This window comes from Colias philodice, chromosome 6 (genome assembly GCF_061535455.1).
Source record: "Colias philodice isolate Cphi_HAF_F1 chromosome 6, ilColPhil1 Martin Lab GWU primary, whole genome shotgun sequence".
NCBI classification, from domain to species: domain Eukaryota; kingdom Metazoa; phylum Arthropoda; class Insecta; order Lepidoptera; family Pieridae; genus Colias; species Colias philodice.
Genome location: NC_143091.1, coordinates 8,737,020 through 8,758,385, shown reverse-complemented (window position 1 = coordinate 8,758,385; position 21,366 = coordinate 8,737,020). Strand labels below are relative to the sequence as shown.

The window sequence follows — 21,366 nt, the reverse complement described above, 5'->3', positions numbered from 1 at the left end:
TGCGTTGTCTTGGTGAACCAACATTCAAGACCGAAGTTTGCCATGTCTCTTTTTCTTACTAACCTACCCGCAATCTTTTAATTTGGTCTGTGTAGTAAGAGCCCTGTGTAGTAGTGGCTACCTTCTTAAAATATTCCACATTTCTTCAGCGTCCCAAAAAACTACGGCTTTAATCTATCCCACTAATTTTCACTTTGAAAATCTTCACCGTCACTTTGGAAGCTCGCATCCAGGCCATTGATTGTTTCTTGGTTTCAGCATAAACATGGTGAACCCAGGTAACGCCCATGGTCACAAATCGTGACAAAAAATTATCCTGATCTCATTAAAAATTTAGAAATTCACCCTCTAAATGTCGAATCGTTGTTTCTTCTTTTCGTCGGGAAACATTCTGGCTCGCACTGTTCACATTAAAATTAATGTTAATACTTGGAAACGTGGCCTGTAGATATAATTTTTTTGTGATAACTTAGTGATTACATGAGCAAGCATAAAACATTTATTTTATATTTTTATGTGCACAGGAAATACCCAATTATCATTACTTTTGGATCAACCTACACATTTAATATGAAAGATTTTAGCTTTTTTTTTTTGTTTTTTTTGGTTTTCTGCTTTAATTACTTCGCAAATTTGGAGGGAAGTTCATTTAGAAACTGTAAATAGACCTCCTCATTGTATTGCACAATAAGGACGTCACTTCGAAAATCTACTATGAATACAAAATGTATGGGAAATAAATTGTATGGGAGCGTTTAATGTAACATTTTTGGTTATTTCTCGTTTTATTTTTAAAAATTTATTAATGCCATTTTACTCATTAGGTTAAGTACTTTCGATATCAGTTTAAAGTTTTTTGATATCTGCAATAGTTACGGAATAATCGCTTGTGCACACTTAACGATTACACCCTGTATATTATCTTACAAGTGCAATGTATGATACATAAAGACATTATAAGTTTGAAAAATCAGATGTTTTGCGCGAAGTGACAGTAGTACCCACCTCAACGCTTCGCTTATGAGGCGTGCAATAAGTTAACAATTTCTTTAAATAACATTTTGATTTTTGGATCGAAGCTAAGCCTGTTGTAAGCCTGTAAATTTGTAGTACAATATTGAAACACAAAATTCATAGAATCAATTAATAGATCCGCTATTACGATTAAATAAGCAATTTAACTAAAAGAAAAATACGTTATTATTTTTATATACAAATATATCTTCCAAATTGACTTGTTACTTACCTATCAGACACTACATTAAAATTATGATCTATCTACACATATAACCTAATTAAATAACTGTAAACTGTTGGCACATCTTTGGCACAAAATTTAATTTACTTTTAAAATGGAAACTGAAACATCTGTTGATATTATTTCGATATTATCTTCATTAAGAGTGTACCTAATAACGTATAAACGATTGTGGTCTTTAAGCCGGAGGTTTTAAGGGTGTATTTCCAACGTGGAGGTTCTTGAGTTGGGGTAGAAGAATGGCCCCGGTAGCGAGTGTAGTGACCAAAACGAATACCGCGAGGAGTGCGCGGTCCGCAACTACGGCCACCTGAGAAATTAAAAATTTTCTTTATTTTCGCTCGCTTCATTTACAGGCCTGCAGATATATTTTTCCTTCCGCATTCTTCCTAATTATAGAACTAAAAATAGATTTTTCATCTGTAGACGTAAGAACGGTTTCCATTCTAACAATAAGAAAATATTTTTGCTTTAGAATTTGATATTTGTTGTTGCTTTTCTATTTAAAACTACTGTCTTATTATAGAAAAGTTTGTTGAACTCACATAAGTATAGCATTATCATTTAAATACAAGATACAATGAAAAATGAAGTGTAACAGGAAAGTTAAATTGGATTATCCGTAAATGTCGTTAACCCTAATTAAGGCCTTCACGGAAAACCTTCGTTGTAATTTTATTTCAACTTTGTTCGGTCTTTTGATCAAACGGTCGCTGAAATAACAGCAGGTGGTCATGTAGAAATAGATAATGATAACATTAATCATAAAGTATTCTTGAGATATTATCATAGTGTAGAAAAAGAATGTTTGGAAAATTTTATAGTACATACAATACTCATCGGTATTATTTTAATCTAGAACATATTATAATATTCTAGTCAAAACAAAAAAAAATCTGGTTTCTTTATTAAAATCTTTATTAGGTATCAACCGGTTCGTTTATTTGTATGCACTTTTAATTACATTCGTTCTCATGTAAGTGAAATTGAATTTCAGTAAGTATTGTTAAACCGAATATACTAGAATTTCATACAACTTCATAAGTAAGTATCCACCTTCCATACTCTGAAGAGACTAACCTGTTTCCACTCAAGATTGGCTCTCTCCATCCGCTCACTAGCCGCCACGCGCTGCTCATGGCGACTAGCTGCTTCACGCAGCGTGCATCCACAGCACACGCACCGGGGACACGCGCCGATACACCCCATAGCTTCCCCTGGACCACTTGACACTGACCCGGAGATCGGGTTGCCACAATCTACGCAATAAGTTTGATATCTAGATTTTGTCATCGTCTTTCGAATGTAAACGAAAATTATTTCTACTTATAATAAAGTTCGCGATTCCCGGGACATGAGATGGGGTTCTCACAATCTACTTTCCCATAATCAATTAAATGAACATGTTTGCATGCTTTGAAAGACTTGACAACAAAAATATTGTCTACTATAGAACATTCATAATATGTTTACGTTGAAACGAACAAATGTATGGCCATGTTGATGATTTGATAAAGAAAATCTTCAACAAAGTGATTCAACTAATATGCCTACGATTTGAGGCTTTGGAACATTGCCATTAAAATGTCCAGTCTCCATAACATTGATAACACAAAAATGTTTTAATTTCTAATTAATATAGAAATTAATTATTCAGTATTTCTCATAATTATTATACCTATTACTTATTACTACTTATTATACTTATTTTATTTATCATAATTATTCAGTATTTCTTTCGACGTGCTGTTTAAAACTATTACTGTTGAATGTAATAAACTCTTAGAATTCTAACAATAAGTAAGAATCAAACCAGTAATCGTAAATATCCAAATATACTGTTCAATTCGCTTTCTAATTAGTTCCCGAATACTGTTATGTTGAATAAAGAATGTGTCTAAAATAGAGTGCTCATTCAAATACAAAAATATCTCCAATGTAACTAGGAATGTATTCAGGAAGATAGAAATTAGTTCTCACTGAATGAGAAGTTTAAGCGCTCACACGTGTGATAATTTTATTCACGCGCGCATTTTCTAAGAGCCTTTGTTTCCACTTTCAATTTAGTCTTCAATACCAAACGGGTGGAAAATGATTTGTTTATAAATGAGAAGCTATTGGAACACAACGTTAATTAACGCAACTTTCCCGCTTAAGACAATTTCAAAACAATGCTTGAAAACAAACGAACTTGAGATTGTATCGTAACAAATAACTCTGTATTCCCTAATTAGCGCTATAAATATGCGGCGTAAACAAGAAAATTGTTGAAAAAACAAAATGGCAGAAATTACCAGTTTATAAAGTTACGATTTTCAGTGAACATGTAATATTTTAGCAATGAATTTTAAATGTCATCGAAGAATAATAGAAAGCACAAATCTGTTTTCATTTTGGAATACAAAAACATGAAGAATGAGAGGTTCGGGGTAATGGCAACCATAACATCAGCGTTGAAAAGCCGCTGAGCCTGTGCGCTGAGCCTATATTATATGCGCGGTGTCACACTGTCACAATACTAATTTACATATTGTATGTGCTATACACGTTATATGGGGAACAATCATCGTTAAACATACCGGAGCTTCTCAAGAACGAAACAAAAGCAACTCTCAAAGCCTCGTACATACATAGTTCGCGTAGTTCTCAACCTGATAAGAGATAGTTACTCAAGTGATTGTGATTGTGGCGGGAAAATCGCGGCGAGGAAGGTGGAGCGGTACCATCGCAGTTGATCTCCGCTTTCAGCCGAGACCCGGTCCGCGGGTTGACCTGGACCCCAGCGGTCGTCACCAAGGCACTGTCCGACTGAGAACAAACAAAAACCATATAAAGTAATATTATTATTATATATTTTATAATACGTTTGTTTATAATTTTTCCATAAACATTTCGATAAAAGATTTAAACTCCGTTAAAAGATTCATATTACAAATTAATGGAAAATCGGACTCTTGCAAAGAACTGCCAAGTTCGGAAATGGAATGAAGAGTTGGAAGTTGAACTTTAAAAACAGCATTTCGCTCATTGGACCCAACAACAAGTTATGTACTTGGGTCTTTCTTATTTATTAAATAACTAATAACAGCAAATGAAATTTACTTTTATGATTTACAATTATACAGAAATGCATGGAATGAGAAGCTATATAATTAATGAAAACTATTTATCAGTTTTGAAGATTAGTACATTATCAAATAGTATTTTATAAAGGCATATTTTCTAGATAAGATAACGATGAAATGGCTTAACTATGAAAGCATACAATATAGTATATTCATCCTTGACCCAAATGATCGAGTTGAAGATGGGAAAGCTATTGTTTGAACATGAAATACAATCGTGCTACCTTCTGCTCACAAGTACTGGGCTCTGGAGGATTTATTTTGGCAAATACATGAATTGGCGCTTTTTGTGAAAACCCCTCAGGTACAATAATGTGATTTAGCTGAATTACAGTAAAACAAGTACAAAGATTAGTCAGATATGACATGAACTTCAGAAAAGTTAAAGGCAAGATTTACAGCCTATACGTAATTTTGAGTGAAAATGTAATTGTAATTTATACAAGCGGGGTTAAAGTTTGAATCGAAATCAAACTTTAATGAACGGAGAAATTGTTGTGACAAAATTGAGGCGTCTTGGTATATTTTACATCGATACCAAAAGTTCGCAGGTAATTTGGATAAATTTTTCAATTTCAAACTTTCGAAGGCAATTTGCATAATGTTTTACTTTTCTGAGCGATAAGACCCTCCTTATAATAACTAATCTAATAAACGGAAGATTCTATATAAGAACTTGTGAGTTGTGATTACACCTAAAATAAAATTAACATATGTACAACGTAATATGTATGTAAAATGTTAGATGTAAATAACTATATATTATACTGAAATGGTTGGAAAAATTATTTCTTTAATTGTAAAACTTTATCACACTGACTTTTAGAAAACAAATTAAAAAATTAGCGGCAAATTACTATTAACAGTAACAATAAATACAACAAAAAAAAACTTACAAAAAATATCTGGAGTCCCAAAAAATTTTACTTTTTGACATACCTTCGTAGCGTCAGTGTCGAAATTGATGCAGAGCATACGAGCTAGCCTCTGGAGCACCAACTCCCGGACCAACGCCGGCACCGGCTGCCCTCTCACTCCTCTACGAACAACATTACTATGTACACACACTATTATGTAACATGTCTTTGACAATAACGATGAAAATACGAAAAATGCGTATATGCCAAGCACACGTGTCAGAAGTAAAACTTCTTTGTCAAGGTTCAAAGATACCAAATTCGTCGCCTAACTCCAGGACGTGACGGTATTGCCCTGAGGGACCTTGAATTTTTTTTAAACGCGCCTAAAAATGTTTCACTACAAAAATATATACAGACTGAAATGAAACATCCCCTTTTGGGAGTCCATTAATGAACTATAGCTATGGTGAAACGTTATTACATGATAATATTATGCTTCTTAATCATCACAATGAAATCAAATTATAGAAAAATAATAGTGAAACTTTACATTGGTATTTTATTGTAAAAGTGAATATTTAAATCATCTTTATGTTAATCATTTTGGGTATCACAAAATAAGTAAGTATAAATTCGATTTGTCTATAGGAATAGGTACGCAAAGTGCTTCTGTTGTATTGATTTCCTGTAATGGAATCTTGGCAATATTACAATATATTCTATTATGGGAATCACATATCAATCTTGGCAATATAACGTATGAGTATTTTCCCGTGTCGCTTTGATGTTAAATTTTCTTATACAGCGTAATACTTTTATCTAAGTGTAATATTTGAATTATGAAACAAGAATTACTGTTTACTTACATTTTACAATGAAGCGTTTAATCGAAAAACTCAATTAAATCGGAATGCAGATAATTGTTATACTAGCAATTCGGGAACAATTTCTGACAATTAAAAAAAATTCAACCGGCTTTGTCGGATTCCAGTTGAGCTATAAATGGTTCTATGTCAGAGAAAAACAACCTCAATTTTGCTACACGATACTCGTTTTACTGCGAATGTGCAAAATGACAGGGTTTAAGACCCCTTGCAGCGACTAAAGTATTAAAGTGTACTTCAACAACTTCCTACCTAATTTTATTGAAATAGTTATCTTGTAAACTTTCTTTAATTTTAGAAAATTTATTTACATTAAAAATAATGTTTTACGCACGTGAAAAAGCATATAGTTTAATAAGGACAATAGCGTCGAAGCGAAATCTACATAAACGGCCGTTAAACTAACATCGAATCTACGTAACAAAATCTTGCCTGTATGATATATTCAGTGTAACAACGGATAGGGAAGCTGAAAAGGAAACCAGACACGTGCTCACTCCATAGTACAGACCTGATGACAAGAGACCAACATGTGAATAGCTATTGAAGTGGACAGAATAATTACGAGGAAATATTGTTCGTTCAGAAAGTTTTTCGATAATATCGACTATGATAACTTATTGCGTACAATATTATAAGAATAAAAGATTATTTATATAGGAAAACTTTCTGTACAAAATACTTCATAATAGGTTTTTTGTGTTCTTATTGAATAAAAAATGTTTAATGTAAAATTGTATATTTAACTCCAATATGAACGCTCATTATTATTTATATTGCACGCCTCATAAGCGAAGCGTTGAGGTGGGTACTACTGTCACTTCGCGCAAAACATCTGATTTTTCAAACTTAAAATGTCTTTATGTATCATACATTGCACTTGTAAGATAATACATACACACACATATTAAGAAAAAACACTATTTTTAACGTTCATGATATTTTTGATGTCATTTTTGTTATTTAAACTAGTTAAAAAACAGTTTAAAAAAGTTCTGTCTTGGACGTCCGTGTGTCTGTATGTGCGGATCCTTTTTCTTGTTAACACGATAGCGACCGAAATACTTTACTAATCGAGTCTTTTTTTTTCTCTTACGCTTGAGTATGCTCAGGAATAGAACCCTTTCATTTTTCAGGGTCTGATTCGATGTGGTTTAATTGTTATTAAACAAACAATATTTATTAAAAAAAAATTATGAGGCGTGCACTTTTGGATTTTCCAAATTATTTTATTAATATTAATAAGCAATTATCTTTAAATTGGAGTAGTTAGTAAATAAATAAAAGTAGGTAGGTACATGCAGATAAAATAATTACCATACTTACTGATTAAAGGGGTTTTCTCTGTGGGTGGTAGAGTATCTCGGATGGTCATAAGAAAGACTGTCATTGAGAGCAGAGCGCTGATACCAAGCGTTACCTTTTCACCAGATTCCGACGGCACGTAGAACACCAAAAGTGCTGTTAAGAGACATTGTTTGAATATATTTTAAGGAAATCTAAATAAATATATTTTCCTGTGATTATGGAAGAAGAAAAAGTATGAAGGAACAAAAAATACAGCAAGCAATTTTCAATGCATATAAATGAAAAACGAAAAAGTCTTTAGAGACCTAAAAGTTAAACGAGAATAAAAACAACTTCCCATTTCATTCAAACGCAAACCAACAAGAAACCCTCAATCCATTAGCTGTGGTCACTCACCTATCCCGTTAATAAGAAGGCATGGCAGAATCAGATTGAATACGTAGAACATCGGTCGTCTCCGGAGCTTTATTACATAAGTGATATCGGGGTATGGCTCCACGCAGCACGAGTAGTACTGATTGTGTTTGATCGCCTCGAAGCTCACTAGGTCGAATTCACCGTTCGTCTGGTAGTTAGTTGTGTCACCTTCGTCGAATTGCTTTTGAATGTCCAGCTGCAATATTCGAAGCGTTGAAGTTTGATTATGTACATACATGTATGCGTTAATGTATTCGATACGCGTTGTAATATACATTTCTATCATCAAATATGTCTTAACTTGTTCGTATAGTTCTTATTAAAATTACTTTATAGTATGCATGGAAATACAAAAATGTTGTGTTATAAAATACGGTAATCAACGATCATAAGAAAATTAATATAAACACTTTCATTGCCCACTAGATTCTTGAGTTTAATCGGAACAGAAAGTAAGTAAACTGTGAACGGATAAATGTTAAAACTTTCCCCACAGATTGCATTGAGATAATTAAAATCTTAAAATTATTAAAAGCCATTTCCTTCTGGGTGAAATTTACATAAGGGAAATTTATTTAAATGTTGAGAAGCTAGTTGAAAATTATAAATAATTACTATCAACTAATGCAAAATATAGACACTGAATGAATGGATAGAGCTCTTGAATAAAAATGAATAATTATTAGTAGTAGTAAACATTCATTAATAGATATTTAATTTACTTACCTATATAATATGAATATACTTAAATTACCTATAATAATAATTAGAAACAAACTAGAAGCTACGAATCAACAATATGATTTCGACTGTTGTTTTAATTACAGTCAAAGATTTCAAAAGTGCACAAAGGGTGTATCGTGGAAATCCGTCCATTAAATTAATTTACTTTGTTTACTCACTGTACTCGGCATAAGTTGAAATAAGTACTGTCAGACAAACTCGCGTAGAACGACTTAAAATTTAATTTGATAAATATACGAGTGAACCGTTCCGATTTCGGCGGAGTTTGAAAAAGTTAACATTTTTATACTATGAGACTCTTTAAAATAACATGCTGTTCTGTAGAATTTCTTATATATTTATTTATTTATAATGAGCCATGGCTGTCCCACTGCTGAGCAAAGGCCTCTCTTCCCTCAATCCATTTCTCCCTATTTTGAGCAATTTTGGGGATCCACAAAGTGGTAATTTTCGCCCACAACTCCTCCGACATTCGGCAAACATGGCCAGCCCAGTTCCATTTCAGCTCAGCAGCTTTATGAGCTACATCGATTATTATTTTATAAATTATAATACATATTTATGTTTTTATTCATGTTTATATTGATATTATATAGATGTAGAGTTTTCTGAATAAATTGTGATGTCGATAATAAATAAACATTCTATCTACTCTGATAACTAATATTAATTAGAAAAAGAAACCAAACACTTTTATATTCGACATATTAGCGTAGAATTTTTTAAATAATCTTATTGGAATTTCTCGCCCAAAAGCTCGTTTTAAAATGAATAATCGATGATACAAATCCAGTCTATTAACCATTTGTTATCATAGTATGGTTTTATGAACAATTTATCGCGCTATGAGGAAAATAAATATTATAACGTTTCAGTAATAGTGAGCTGAAATCGATAGGTATTAAGTACACACATTGGATAAACATTTACCCTGCTCTCATCTTGATAATGAAGTGGTTATCTGAAAATGCTTCCAATTATTCAACCATAGTGATATTATTTGTTACATCATAAATCCCTGTCGACGAAATGTACCCTTTTCACACGATGAAAAATCGAAATAAATATAGGTAGGTACTAGGTATGTTAAATTAAAAAGTAGATGTACATGTTTTCAGAAAAAACTGGCGAGCTTAAAATGTTTTTTTTTTTATTTGTATATTGGCCGCATTTTATTATTTCCTATACCTACCTTCGTAATAATCTGAATTGTGGAGACTTAACAAAAAAAATACAACATGATCATCGTAAGTACCTATAACTTTATAATTAATTTTTCGAATTCTGAGATATGCTGACGCTAATCTTTTTAATTCTATTTGTGCTAGGAAGAATCTCATTATTATGCTCTAGCAACTATAAAACATATTGTTGTGTATCCAATAATACATTAAATACCGACTGGATTTCTCAGAATTCTATTCACCCTGAGAATTATTCATTATTCAGAAATACAAGACATATTTAGATTCAACATATTGCTTCTAAAAAGGGAATCTCAAATCTAAAAAGATATTTATAAACTTGCTATTTAAAAACTAAATCAAAGATATGCTAGACGTATAAAAACAGCGGTATTGCTGAAGGAATTTATTAATAACATCTTTGAATTTATTCTTAGTTTTCCTACTAAGAATATAAGCCCTTGGGGCAACTGCATCATGCATGATAGGTACACAAACGATAACTACGTTTGCAGATGGTCTTTGAAGAATATTCAAGCCACGGCAATTGAAATGTCCTTATCCTTATACAGTATTCCCTAGATACAAGGTTTGCATAAAAGTTTAATAAATAATAAAGAACAAACATCACTGTAGAGTGTAGAGTCTTGAATGATCCTATTATTAATATTATACATGTGAAAGTTTGTATGGATGTATGGATGTTTGTTACTCTTTCACGCAAAAACTACTGAATCGATTACAATGAATTTTAGCACACATATAGAGGGTAACTTGGATTAACACATAGGATAGGTTTTATCCCGGAAATCCCACGGGAACGGGAACTATGCGGGTTTATCTTTGAAAATGCGGGCGAAGCCGCGGGCGGAAAGCTAGTTTTATTTTTAAAACGATTTATTTTTAAAAGATTGATTGATCATTATCTGCTATTGGTTTTCCATTTAAATGAATATCTACTGTTTTTGCTCTAACGACAGACCTCATAACATTATTATAAATAGCTTGGCAATTTACGTCAGCCTAGAATTAATTAGAAGTTAGTGCTGAGTGAGCACTGGTTATTTCATTATTTTGAACATCGCCTAAAGCTCCAATAACCTAGTGAATTCTTACAGAAATACCTATTTCGTACCATACGTCGGTTTTCTCATGCCAATTTGATATTATAGTCTAGTGATCATTTTGATATTTGAAGTTTAATAAATACGCCATCAAACAAAAACAGTATTTTTAAATGGTCTTGAATAATTTATTAACTCGACAAGAATAGAAAAGAATTTTAAAAATATGCATAAAATTGAGAAAAATCTCTTCACGTTTATTAAACAGTTTAATTTAAAAAGCAGCAGTTAATGGATTCACTAGAAAGAGCTCTGTGGATAAATTTGCTTAACTAAAACTGCTATCCATATAGCTTTCATTTAAACGGAGTCACTACAATTTAAAAAATCTTTTGAACTTTATACAATTAATTGTTTTGTTACATCTCACTGAACTTACACAATATTATTACGTAATTATCATTAGGTAGGTACATATTAACAAAAACAGCATCATTTCACATTACTTGTATTATGTATATTTCAATTGTGAATTGCAGATTCTACACAAAGAGCGTAATTATTATGACGGTGCCCTTTTCATTACTAACTCGTATTGATGCAAATGCACACTTTTATTTGTCAAAGGTAAAACGCAGTAATTCCAAAGAAAGCCAAGTGTAAACCTGAATCGTCATAAATGAGCTCTTTACGACTGAAGCTTAACAATTTACTAAACTACGAATCACAGTAATTAGGTAAGCTTTTTAGTTTTTTTAGTTCGTTTCGACGCAGTCATGCTTGTATGGTCTTTATTTTTTATTTTGATACTTAAAGGTTATTTTTAGATAAGCACTATAATATAATAATATAATTTTTTATATTATCAATACTTATGCTTTTAAAATATACTACTTCACACTATGTTCAGATTAATTTATTGTGAAGCGAGCTACTAACTTAAATATGCACTGAAATAATGAAATCCTTATTAACATAAATAACAGGAAACTTTATCATGTTTCAAGTAATTGGAGACTAAGAGTGTAATCGCCGGTTTTAAGGACTTTCCCTCTAAAGCTTCTTTTGTCATTACTAAAGAACTTCATAAAAGTATTGCACCTATTTTTAGCCGATGTTCTAAAAAAGGAAGGAGATTCTTAAGTCGTTACGTATTTTTAAGCGTTTGTACATTAATTACTGTGTATTTCTTCATTATTTTTGTATTTGATAGATAATAATTGTTTATACTTTAATTTTGATCAAAAACAATAAATGATTATCAGTAAACTGGTAGAGTTGACACATTGATTTTTTATTTAGGTAACAGATTCTAATAATGTACAAAACTTTATAAACAAAAAATAAATTATAAAATAGTTTATTAACTAGATCGTTAAAAAATTATTTATGCTCTATTTTGTCGTGTATAGTTTCACATGCTTTAAGATATCAAAAAAAGCTCGCCAACTTTCCCAAAAAATGTCACTGCGGCTGCGAATTGGATTAAAAAGCTTTTCAACGAAATTCGACAAATGCTCAGTCCTGACCTATTTTCTTCGAGAGGTTAAATTTCTACTTATTTCCAAACAAACATTTCCTTGAACTAACTTCATACAAAAATTATTAAATTAACAAAAATTTCCATCCTGGACACTTGAAGCGCCTACAATTTCAAATATTGAAACATATGGAGGTTAATTGATGTTGGTTGAAACAATACTTCATTGATGATGGTAGAGAGTATTAAAATTGTACATTTTCAAACTCAAAACTCAAACTACATTTTCAATTTGGAATTTCAAAATACAATTTTTAAATTATATTTTCATTGAACCTATGAACACACGCACAATCATAGTAGATCGTAGTTTATTTGAATGGTCCGCTTTCATTATCATCAGTTATCACTGTTAAATTTTAGTACTAATTTTATTCATAGAACACAATTTTTTACGACATATAGATAGTATTCAACAATTATTATATCAACGACAAACGCTATAAATCAAATAAAATGTTAATATTTGGGTCGCTCGACGACAATCAATTTTGAGTGGAATGTAAATATAATTTCGTGAGTAACAGTTCGGGAATACAATAAGATTTCAAGATCGGCTTTTTATTAGAAAATAATAAATACATTTCATGCCCGTATTTTGGATACCTATAGAGAGAATTATTATGATATTATTTAATTTATCGAGCCAAATATTTATTTTCAAATAAATTTAGATAAAATTGTTATATTGTCTAGACATCTATACTTATAATAAATCTGTAGAGAGGCCAACATGAAATATATTATGAAATAACTATGAAGGGGTGATAAGGGATCGCTACTGATGCCAAAAATGCAATCAGTAAAATTTTTGTCTGTCTGTCTGTCTGTCTGTATATTCGTTATAGAAACAAAAACTACACGACGGATTTTAACGAAATTTGGCACAATTATTCTTCATACTCCTGGGCAGGTTATTAAGGATTATTTTTGTGCGGCGGGAGCTATAAAAAGGCGGCGGGTTTCGCGGTGTCACGGCATCACGTGTGAACGGCTGAACCGATTTCGATAATTCATTTTTTAATATATTCCTTGAAGTAGGAGGATGGTTCTTATGTAGAGAAAACTCAAATATGTACCACGGGCCAAAGCCGGGGCGGACCGCTAGTCGTACTTAATAGTCTTGAAAGTATTGAATTTCGTAATTATTATGTGCTACGGATTTCATACAAATTTAAATCACTTATTTTACAATGAAAAAATGTGCCTTTCTACTTTATAGTAGGTATCGTTGATAAGTTGTTAGATAAAACTGTCAAAATAATCTTTTTATATTCATTCGTTAGTTTTCTCAATGGCCTATTGTATATATAAAACAAGTGCAGATAGAGGTTCAAGCTGTGGGTTCAAGCCTATGTGAATGATTACATTGGAAATGTCAGTAGAATTGCATACTAAGCTTCTGCATCAGTGGAGCGTTAGAATCAACAAACTGTGCACAAATACAAAACCAACATGTTTAATATTCTCGCAAACATATTGTTATTTATTTTCATTCCACTTTATGACACAGGGTTTTTTCTGAGATTTATATAAAAGCCTGTCAAAGACATAAGTTATATTTCTAGAAAATAAAATGTACATTTAAGAAATTTAATGGGTCGTTAAAAGTGTAGTAGGTATTTTGTATGTTACTGCGAAAGTGTTCAGTTTTACAAAAGGTGTACAATAAATATCAGGAAACTGACGTACAATATCGCCTATTATTTTCTTAAAGCTCACAGCGCTTTCCGATGCAATCGAAACACTTAAACACAAAGCAGTTCGGCATTTGCCTTACAATTTCTGAATAATACGGCACGAAGCTAAGAAATAATGATGCTTACCTGAAATCCATCGTAAGTCCACGACGCCCACTTCATGGTGCACAGTTGAACGTCAAAGGGGAATTGTTCCACATTTATATCGCACACTGAGACGTAGATGCCATGGCTGAGCCACGTGACTTCGCCTGTATTCTTCACAATCACATTGGTGTTGATAACTGCTGATCGATAGTTCGGATCAGCGCTACGAACAAAAAGCAAAAGGTTTTGTAAGAGACGCTTTTTATTGGGTGACAAATGGTCACGGTGTGCTTGTGACTTCTACTTATCTAAGAATATGTAGCAAATTATATCACGATTTTGGTGTTTAACTGTTTTAAGTCTAGTATTTAGAAGTAGGTACCTGGTACAGTCTATAATACATATTTTATATAAAAATTAACGTAAAGTAAAGTTTACAATTAATTAAAAGTACAATTCTGATTACACCTAATATACTTTGAATTTATTGAATGCATAATACGCTTGGTTAATATTAGTTATTGGCTACGAAGAAATATCTACGCAGAGATATGTTTGTGCAGCTGTTTGCTCGAGTCGGGTGAAATTTCAAGTTACTGAAATTTTAATAAATCACTGCGTCCATTTTATTTAAAGTACAAAATGATCGTTCCACTTCTAAGTGGAATCAAAGATCTCCTGAGAATGCATTTCTAATTTGATTAAGGTAGATTCTTCCTACTGATCGTTTTTCTTCCCGTGCACATAGATGATCTTATATACTAAAGAAAAAAAAATACTAAACATGACAAGAAACTCAAGACTTTTTTGAAAAAGTGTTTCTTACCGGCAATGAGTTTTGACAGGTAGAATATTTATGTTAATAAATTTGAGATCCACTTCGTACGAAACCTTAAACCAACTAAGATGATTTAATTAGGGGTCTCATCCTTCGTGACATTTATATAGGTAAACGACGTCGCCTACTGAAGGTGTTATTTATAAAACAAATTTATACATATATTGATAATTGAACAATACTATTAAATGAAAACATAATAACCATGTTTATAAATTAAATCTCTAAGAGCATTGAGTTACACAATAATTGTGTAACAAGACCACGTGTAAATTACGTATTTAATAGCGACTGTATTATGATTTATATCACGAATATACTTACTTGTTATACAATATTATGTCTGGCTTCCAAACCCTCTCGTACGGTATTCTTATAACACTGATTCCGTCGAAATCGCTGATGTTCCACCTCAAATGGTGGTCAGTCCATATTTGCGTTATCCAGCAATTTGTAGTTAGCAGTTGGTCTTTTTCTTCCTGTAAAAATGGCTATAAGTATTTTGCTACGAAATATTATACCTATATGATAACTTTACAAGTTCTCCCCATTGTCGGTTTACGTTATAGTTTTCATACGCTGATTATGGAAAATGTATATAAAACTCATAAAATCCCCGACTCATTTCTTTCTCTATTACCTAGATGTAATGTGAAAAACTATTAGTTTCATTGAGAATATACACCAACGCGGGACACACCGTCCATGGCATCATAATAGTAGAGGTAGGTACCTATATTAAAAGATTAAATTATTTTTTTAATACTCATTTAAATAAAACCTTCGCAGTTTTCTTTTAATTCACGCTCAGTCCTCAGCGCTACAATTTCCTGCATTAAAGTCTTGATTACAAATAAAAAAGAAACTGAATATAATAAACTATGAATTATTATGAAACAACAATTTAAAGAAATTGCCCCTTGACTTCTATATTGAAAAGTCAAAAATGTTATTCACTTGTGATTTAGATCGTTTGAGTTTGTAAAAAAATAGTTAATGTACAACCTAAAGCTTAATCAATATCAATGTGAGGAGTATTTTTAATACATATCATTTTATAAAGATTAATATATTATTTGTTGCTTATAAAATGAGAATAAAATAAAACACAATAAAGATAAAATATAGGAAAGGATGTGAAAATATCACAAATCTTCAATCATTCTTCAATACAATTTGTCACCGTTGTGACATGGCATAATATACGACTTCTTATCAACAACTTTATAGTTGGTATGTCATAGGTACATACCTAAATCTAAATCTTTTTATAGCGAAATAATTAAAAGACTTCAGGAAAAATATTTTTTTTATAAACTAATAGCACCAATCAATACTTTGATTTGTACATAAAATTATGATGAAATAAAATAATAATTATTATTAAACTGCTTTTATTTTAAACAAATACTTCAACCTCTTCATGCGGGCTTCATTTAATTTTAAACAATCCTGGGAATGCTCACATTAAAATCTTTGTGGAATAGCGACCGACATACAATTAAAATAAACATCCGCAAATAATGCGTTTCGTTTATGACAGATTCACTTGTAGGTATTTGTAAGCTTTTTCACATTTCCTCTTTGAAACAGAGCTTTTATATTAAAACTGAAACAACAATTATAGAATACTAGCAGTCCGCCCCGGCTTCGCCCGTGGTACATATTTACGTTTTCTCTATGCAAGAACCATCCTCGTACTTCAAGGAATATAATAAAAAAAGAATTAACGAAATCGGTTCAGCCGTTCTCAAGTTATGCGCTTACCAACACATTTTGGGATTCATTTTTATATTATAGAAGATGTGCGATATATTATTTTTGCATAATGACATAAACCTTATTGCAATAAATAACGTGAAATTTCCATTGAACCATTTAAGAAATTTTATAATCATAACTTAATTAAAATATTTTAATTCATTGCCACAAAATATTATGCACATGAATATTCTTCGTTTTTAAAATTCATTAAATGTACAAACCGAAGAACAGAATTTGTGTGCGAATTGATTTTCCTTGAAAAATATGTAGCAACAAGATAAAAGCATTAATTCACGTTATACAATGTACGCAATTTAAAAAATAAGTACATGAATTACTTCACTTTAATACCCATTGAATTTCATACCGCACCGAATGTGGAAACGTTTATTCCAACAATTTACTGAAATTTTAAAATATATTAATATATGCGATATATGCGATATTTCAAAGTGGAATTGAAGGATGCATTTTGTATCGAAGTACAGAGAGGTTACGCCCACATCGCGACCAAGTTCGAGAGACTTGTAGGAATCGGTACAACGCAAATTATTTTCAATAAAGAGATTTACTGCATTGATATATGTGATACATGATCGTAATAACGCATTCATGCTTTTGTGTCGCGCGATGGATAAAGGAATCAGATGTCTCGGATCTCTTGATAATATTTCTCTTTGTAGATGGTAATCTTTTTGAGATTAATAATACGTTGTAATTGATATGCGTAGTTATTTCAATTACATAATATTTTAGTTACTTGGTTTAGCAAATTATTATGTTACAGAACTGAAGTCGTAAATGAGAATTTTAATTCAGTAGAATACTAATTGTTCATTCCTCACGTCACAGTCGGTACATATATATTTTAATTGTATTTTTTATTTCCATATGATCAATGAGCCTGAACGAAGTTTTTGAGGCTCGTATACATTAAACGTTATGGAATATTAAGTTTGTATGTTACGACTTTGTAAACGAAACTCTACGTTACCTACAAGTTAAATTATGAAATTTTACACGTCAACTTTTCTTAATTTCCCTCGCACTTATATCGAAGTGGCAGGAACGATAAACTTCATTAAAATTCCATTATATCAAATCTTGAAAGAACTTTAGGGCTCTTATAATACATCGGTATAATTTATACATCATCGAAAAAGCTTGCGTAGTCCATACAATAGATAATATTATATAGGACTATGTAGAAAAATGTAAATGATTGTATTTTGCCTTTCATTGCCTGTTATTAACTATAATGATTGATATGATTTCTATACAACTTTTTACGATAATGAAGACGACGCGGCTTATTAATTTTGTTAACCGAAACATGTCTCGAAATTAAAATATTTACACAATAAATTTTTTTTAAACGCGAAATGAAAATATAATAATTATGAATAAGTCCCTTATCTCTTTTATGTAAAAATATTTTACCACAGTACAAATTATAATATAAAACGGATTTTATTCAGTCTTTATAGTTTTTACGGGTTCAATGGAATTTGGAAGGGCGATTATCCGACCTTACATCAGACAGAATTGAATAACAATGAAATCTAGTCACGTTTATTCTGAATCGTTTTTGAAATTGAACAAAATAATGTATAAACCGAAATACAGAATTTGTGTGCGAATTGTCGTAGTGATTCCGAGTTTATTGAGTTGCGTATAGAGAATGTAATTTTCGACGACAGGTACGTATGAAGTTAAGTAAACCGGCTGATGCGGAAATTCGTAATATCCCCCAGAAATACGTTATGTTAGCGAATGAATGACAAAAATATATTATGTAGTGAGTGTTTTAGTTTATTTGTTTTGTTTTTCTACTACAATAGCATAAATAAGTACCTACTGCAACCTTAGAGCATTAGTTGGTTTAAAGAGACTGCAACTGTCATTGCATTATGAAATCCTTGTGTTTATTGTTTTCGAAATACCTTAAATAAGTACTTAATAGTTAATACCTATAGTATTATTCTATACTACGTTTGGAATATCCGCAATGAAAACAAACATAAGTGACAATTATATTAAAAGTCGTCAGCGAAACTGCGCGAAACACTGCGGACTAATTTTCAGCTCATAAACGGTAAAACTAATAATTAAATTAACTGTAAAACTCAAATAGCCTGAAAAGTGTTCTCGTTAAACACACCTGTTTGCACTAAACGCCTCTAAATATATCTCTGTGTTGGAAAATGGCAAGTGAAAGCCATAATTTACTAATTGATAGTGGTCCAAAGATAATTAAATTAACATTTTAATTTACCTTTGATTACCAATACGTAATTAAATCATTGTCGATGCGTCGCGACACGGTTGCTTACTAGGTATATTATGTTATAAAATTATGAATTCTGCCAAAGAAATCCTGTGATTAAAACAATATAAAATTACGTAAACATTATTTGCCCATATTTGCAACCGGTTTGCATTTCTTGGGAATAGATATCAGTCACAGATAAAAGGTTAAAAATAGCTAAGTGAAATAAATATGTTTCGTAATAAATTAAATTTGATGTAGTCTCCCCCTTCAACGGAAAATTAGGATGCCTACAGCACTGCCGGCGGATTTGATGAAGATAAATTGCCTAAACTGTTTTTATAGCAAAAAATTATATGAATATATTCCTCAACGGCAATCGCTTGTCAAATATTTATAAGTACAATATTATACGTGTACGTTATTTTAATATAAAAAAGATAAATATCATCTTGAAACGTTATGTTTTTTTATAAAGTTCGGCAAGAAGATCAGACGGTAATAACCTATTGGTGAATTACTTTTCATAAACAAGCCATTAGTTTTTTTAACGTATAAAGTTATATTAGTCTATACCTAAATTACAATATTACTGGTTTATATTATAAGTGAAGCAAAGATAATAAGTTAAATTTAACACAAATAACTAAAATAAATAAATTTGCGTTCGTTTTACTATCGTATACACGTACAAAGACTGTTGCTAATTTACATTTCAGTAGGTACAAATAATGAATACAAATTTGGACTAAACGTTCATTGTTTTGTCTGAATAAAGCCACGTTATTCATGATTTATTTTGTAACTCCGCATTCCATCAAGTTAATTCTTTCTCTTATTTTCGTACAAAAGTATGCCCTCAAAATTCCTACCTGAGTACAGAAATACCGCTAGCACACGTGGACTCGAGAGAAAAGGCATTAAAATGAATCTGATTTTGATTGTGATTTGTGATGTTGTACCATGAAAGTATTCAACGTTTATGAGACGGATATCTTTATTTTATATTAAATTATTAGCAGTAATAAACACACTTCATACGAACTAATGGAGTAAGCGCAAATTCAAATGAACAGTAGGTGAATTTGGGGAGTAATTAATTTATTCGTTGACAGAAATTACTCCATTTCGCCGTTTATTAAACGGGTTTTGAGTTATTTGACACAAGGTGAATGCGTGTTAATAGGTGTAATTGAATTCGAAGTAACACTATCCTAAAAAATATTTACTCAGGCCAAGAATCCAAAGGGGTCATTTTACATGTAGGTTTATATCGTACATGGTTAAGAAATATTTTATAATATATTTAAATTATTAAATATATAAATTTTTTTCTTTCCTTTTCCTATCTTAAATTGATATTCAATAGAATGTAGAATACAGGATCTTTAATAAAATAAATAAAAATAAAATAAATCTTTATTTCACCTTTTGGATATATACAATATTGGTTATGAGGCTCTGGCTCTCTTGCTAGGCATAGCCTGTGTTAAGAAAGCCAGTCCCTTCCCTTAATACATTGTGGTCTTGATAAAGGTAAAAATAAAATAAATTTATACAAATGCAAAAATTAAAAGTAAAAGGGGAATAGCCAACCCAATGAATGTGTGGTGTGTGTGTGTGTGTGTGTGTGTGTGCGTGTGTGTGTGTGTGTGTTTGTGTGTGTGTATGTGACTGAGTGTGGGTAAATGTGTGTGTGAGATTTTGTGGGAGTGTGTGTTTAAATTATTTAGGTATAGGTAACGAGTGAACATGTTGTGTAATCGGTGTTATTACGGTGAGTTAAGTTACATTAATAATTTATTTAACTTGTGAGATAAGGAGATTTTCTATGCCATCATAATCATATTCGTCTAGCCATGATAAAACCGTTTTCTTGAAGGCGTTCCTATTTAGCTTTTTAACATTAATATTGTTCAACTTGTTGTATATACGAGGAGCTAGTACTCTGTATGATTTGTTAGCAAATTTACTTTTAATAGCAGGTACAGGGCATCGATCTATCCGTTTATTCGCTACATGAAGCGTGGGTACAGTATTAATATGGTATCTCTGTAGAATATTTAAGAAATATAATTTGCGGACACTAAGCACCTGTGCTTCTTTGAGAACTGCAGTGGTAGGATATCTAAATGGTAGTTTCAAGGCAACTTTAATGAGACAACGTTGCGCTCGTTCAACTTGAATTAAATGCGTTTTTGCCATACCACCCCAAGTGCATATGCAGTAGCGAAGCAGACTTTCGCACAACGCTTTGTAGGCCAGAATCAAGATGTTCTTGTTGGCAGCAGCATTGAGTGACTTAAAAATGTACACCAGGCGCC

General features: G+C 31.5%; 1 protein-coding gene across 2 annotated transcripts in view; it reads right to left on the bottom strand.

Moving 5' to 3' along the window:
* Positions 1 to 922: 922 nt before the first annotated feature.
* The window catches only part of LOC149487906 (neuronal acetylcholine receptor subunit alpha-10-like), a 30,815-nt gene continuing 10,371 nt past the window's right edge, over positions 923 to 21,366 (bottom strand). Inside the window, exons 3-11 of one of the 2 annotated variants that reach the window (XM_089696624.1) lie at positions 15,334 to 15,488; positions 14,211 to 14,394; positions 7,832 to 8,048; positions 7,454 to 7,588; positions 6,560 to 6,638; positions 5,323 to 5,422; positions 3,928 to 4,066; positions 2,339 to 2,517; positions 923 to 1,568 (exon numbers count right to left, since the gene is read on the bottom strand). In XM_089696624.1, the coding sequence (XP_089552750.1) occupies positions 1,437 to 1,568; positions 2,339 to 2,517; positions 3,928 to 4,066; positions 5,323 to 5,422; positions 6,560 to 6,638; positions 7,454 to 7,588; positions 7,832 to 8,048; positions 14,211 to 14,394; positions 15,334 to 15,488 (1,320 nt within the window). In that variant the 3' untranslated portion in view covers positions 923 to 1,436. The remainder of the gene's footprint in view (positions 1,569 to 2,338; positions 2,518 to 3,927; positions 4,067 to 5,322; positions 5,423 to 6,559; positions 6,639 to 7,453; positions 7,589 to 7,831; positions 8,049 to 14,210; positions 14,395 to 15,333; positions 15,489 to 21,366) is intronic. The other variant, XM_089696623.1, reaches the window with a different exon arrangement.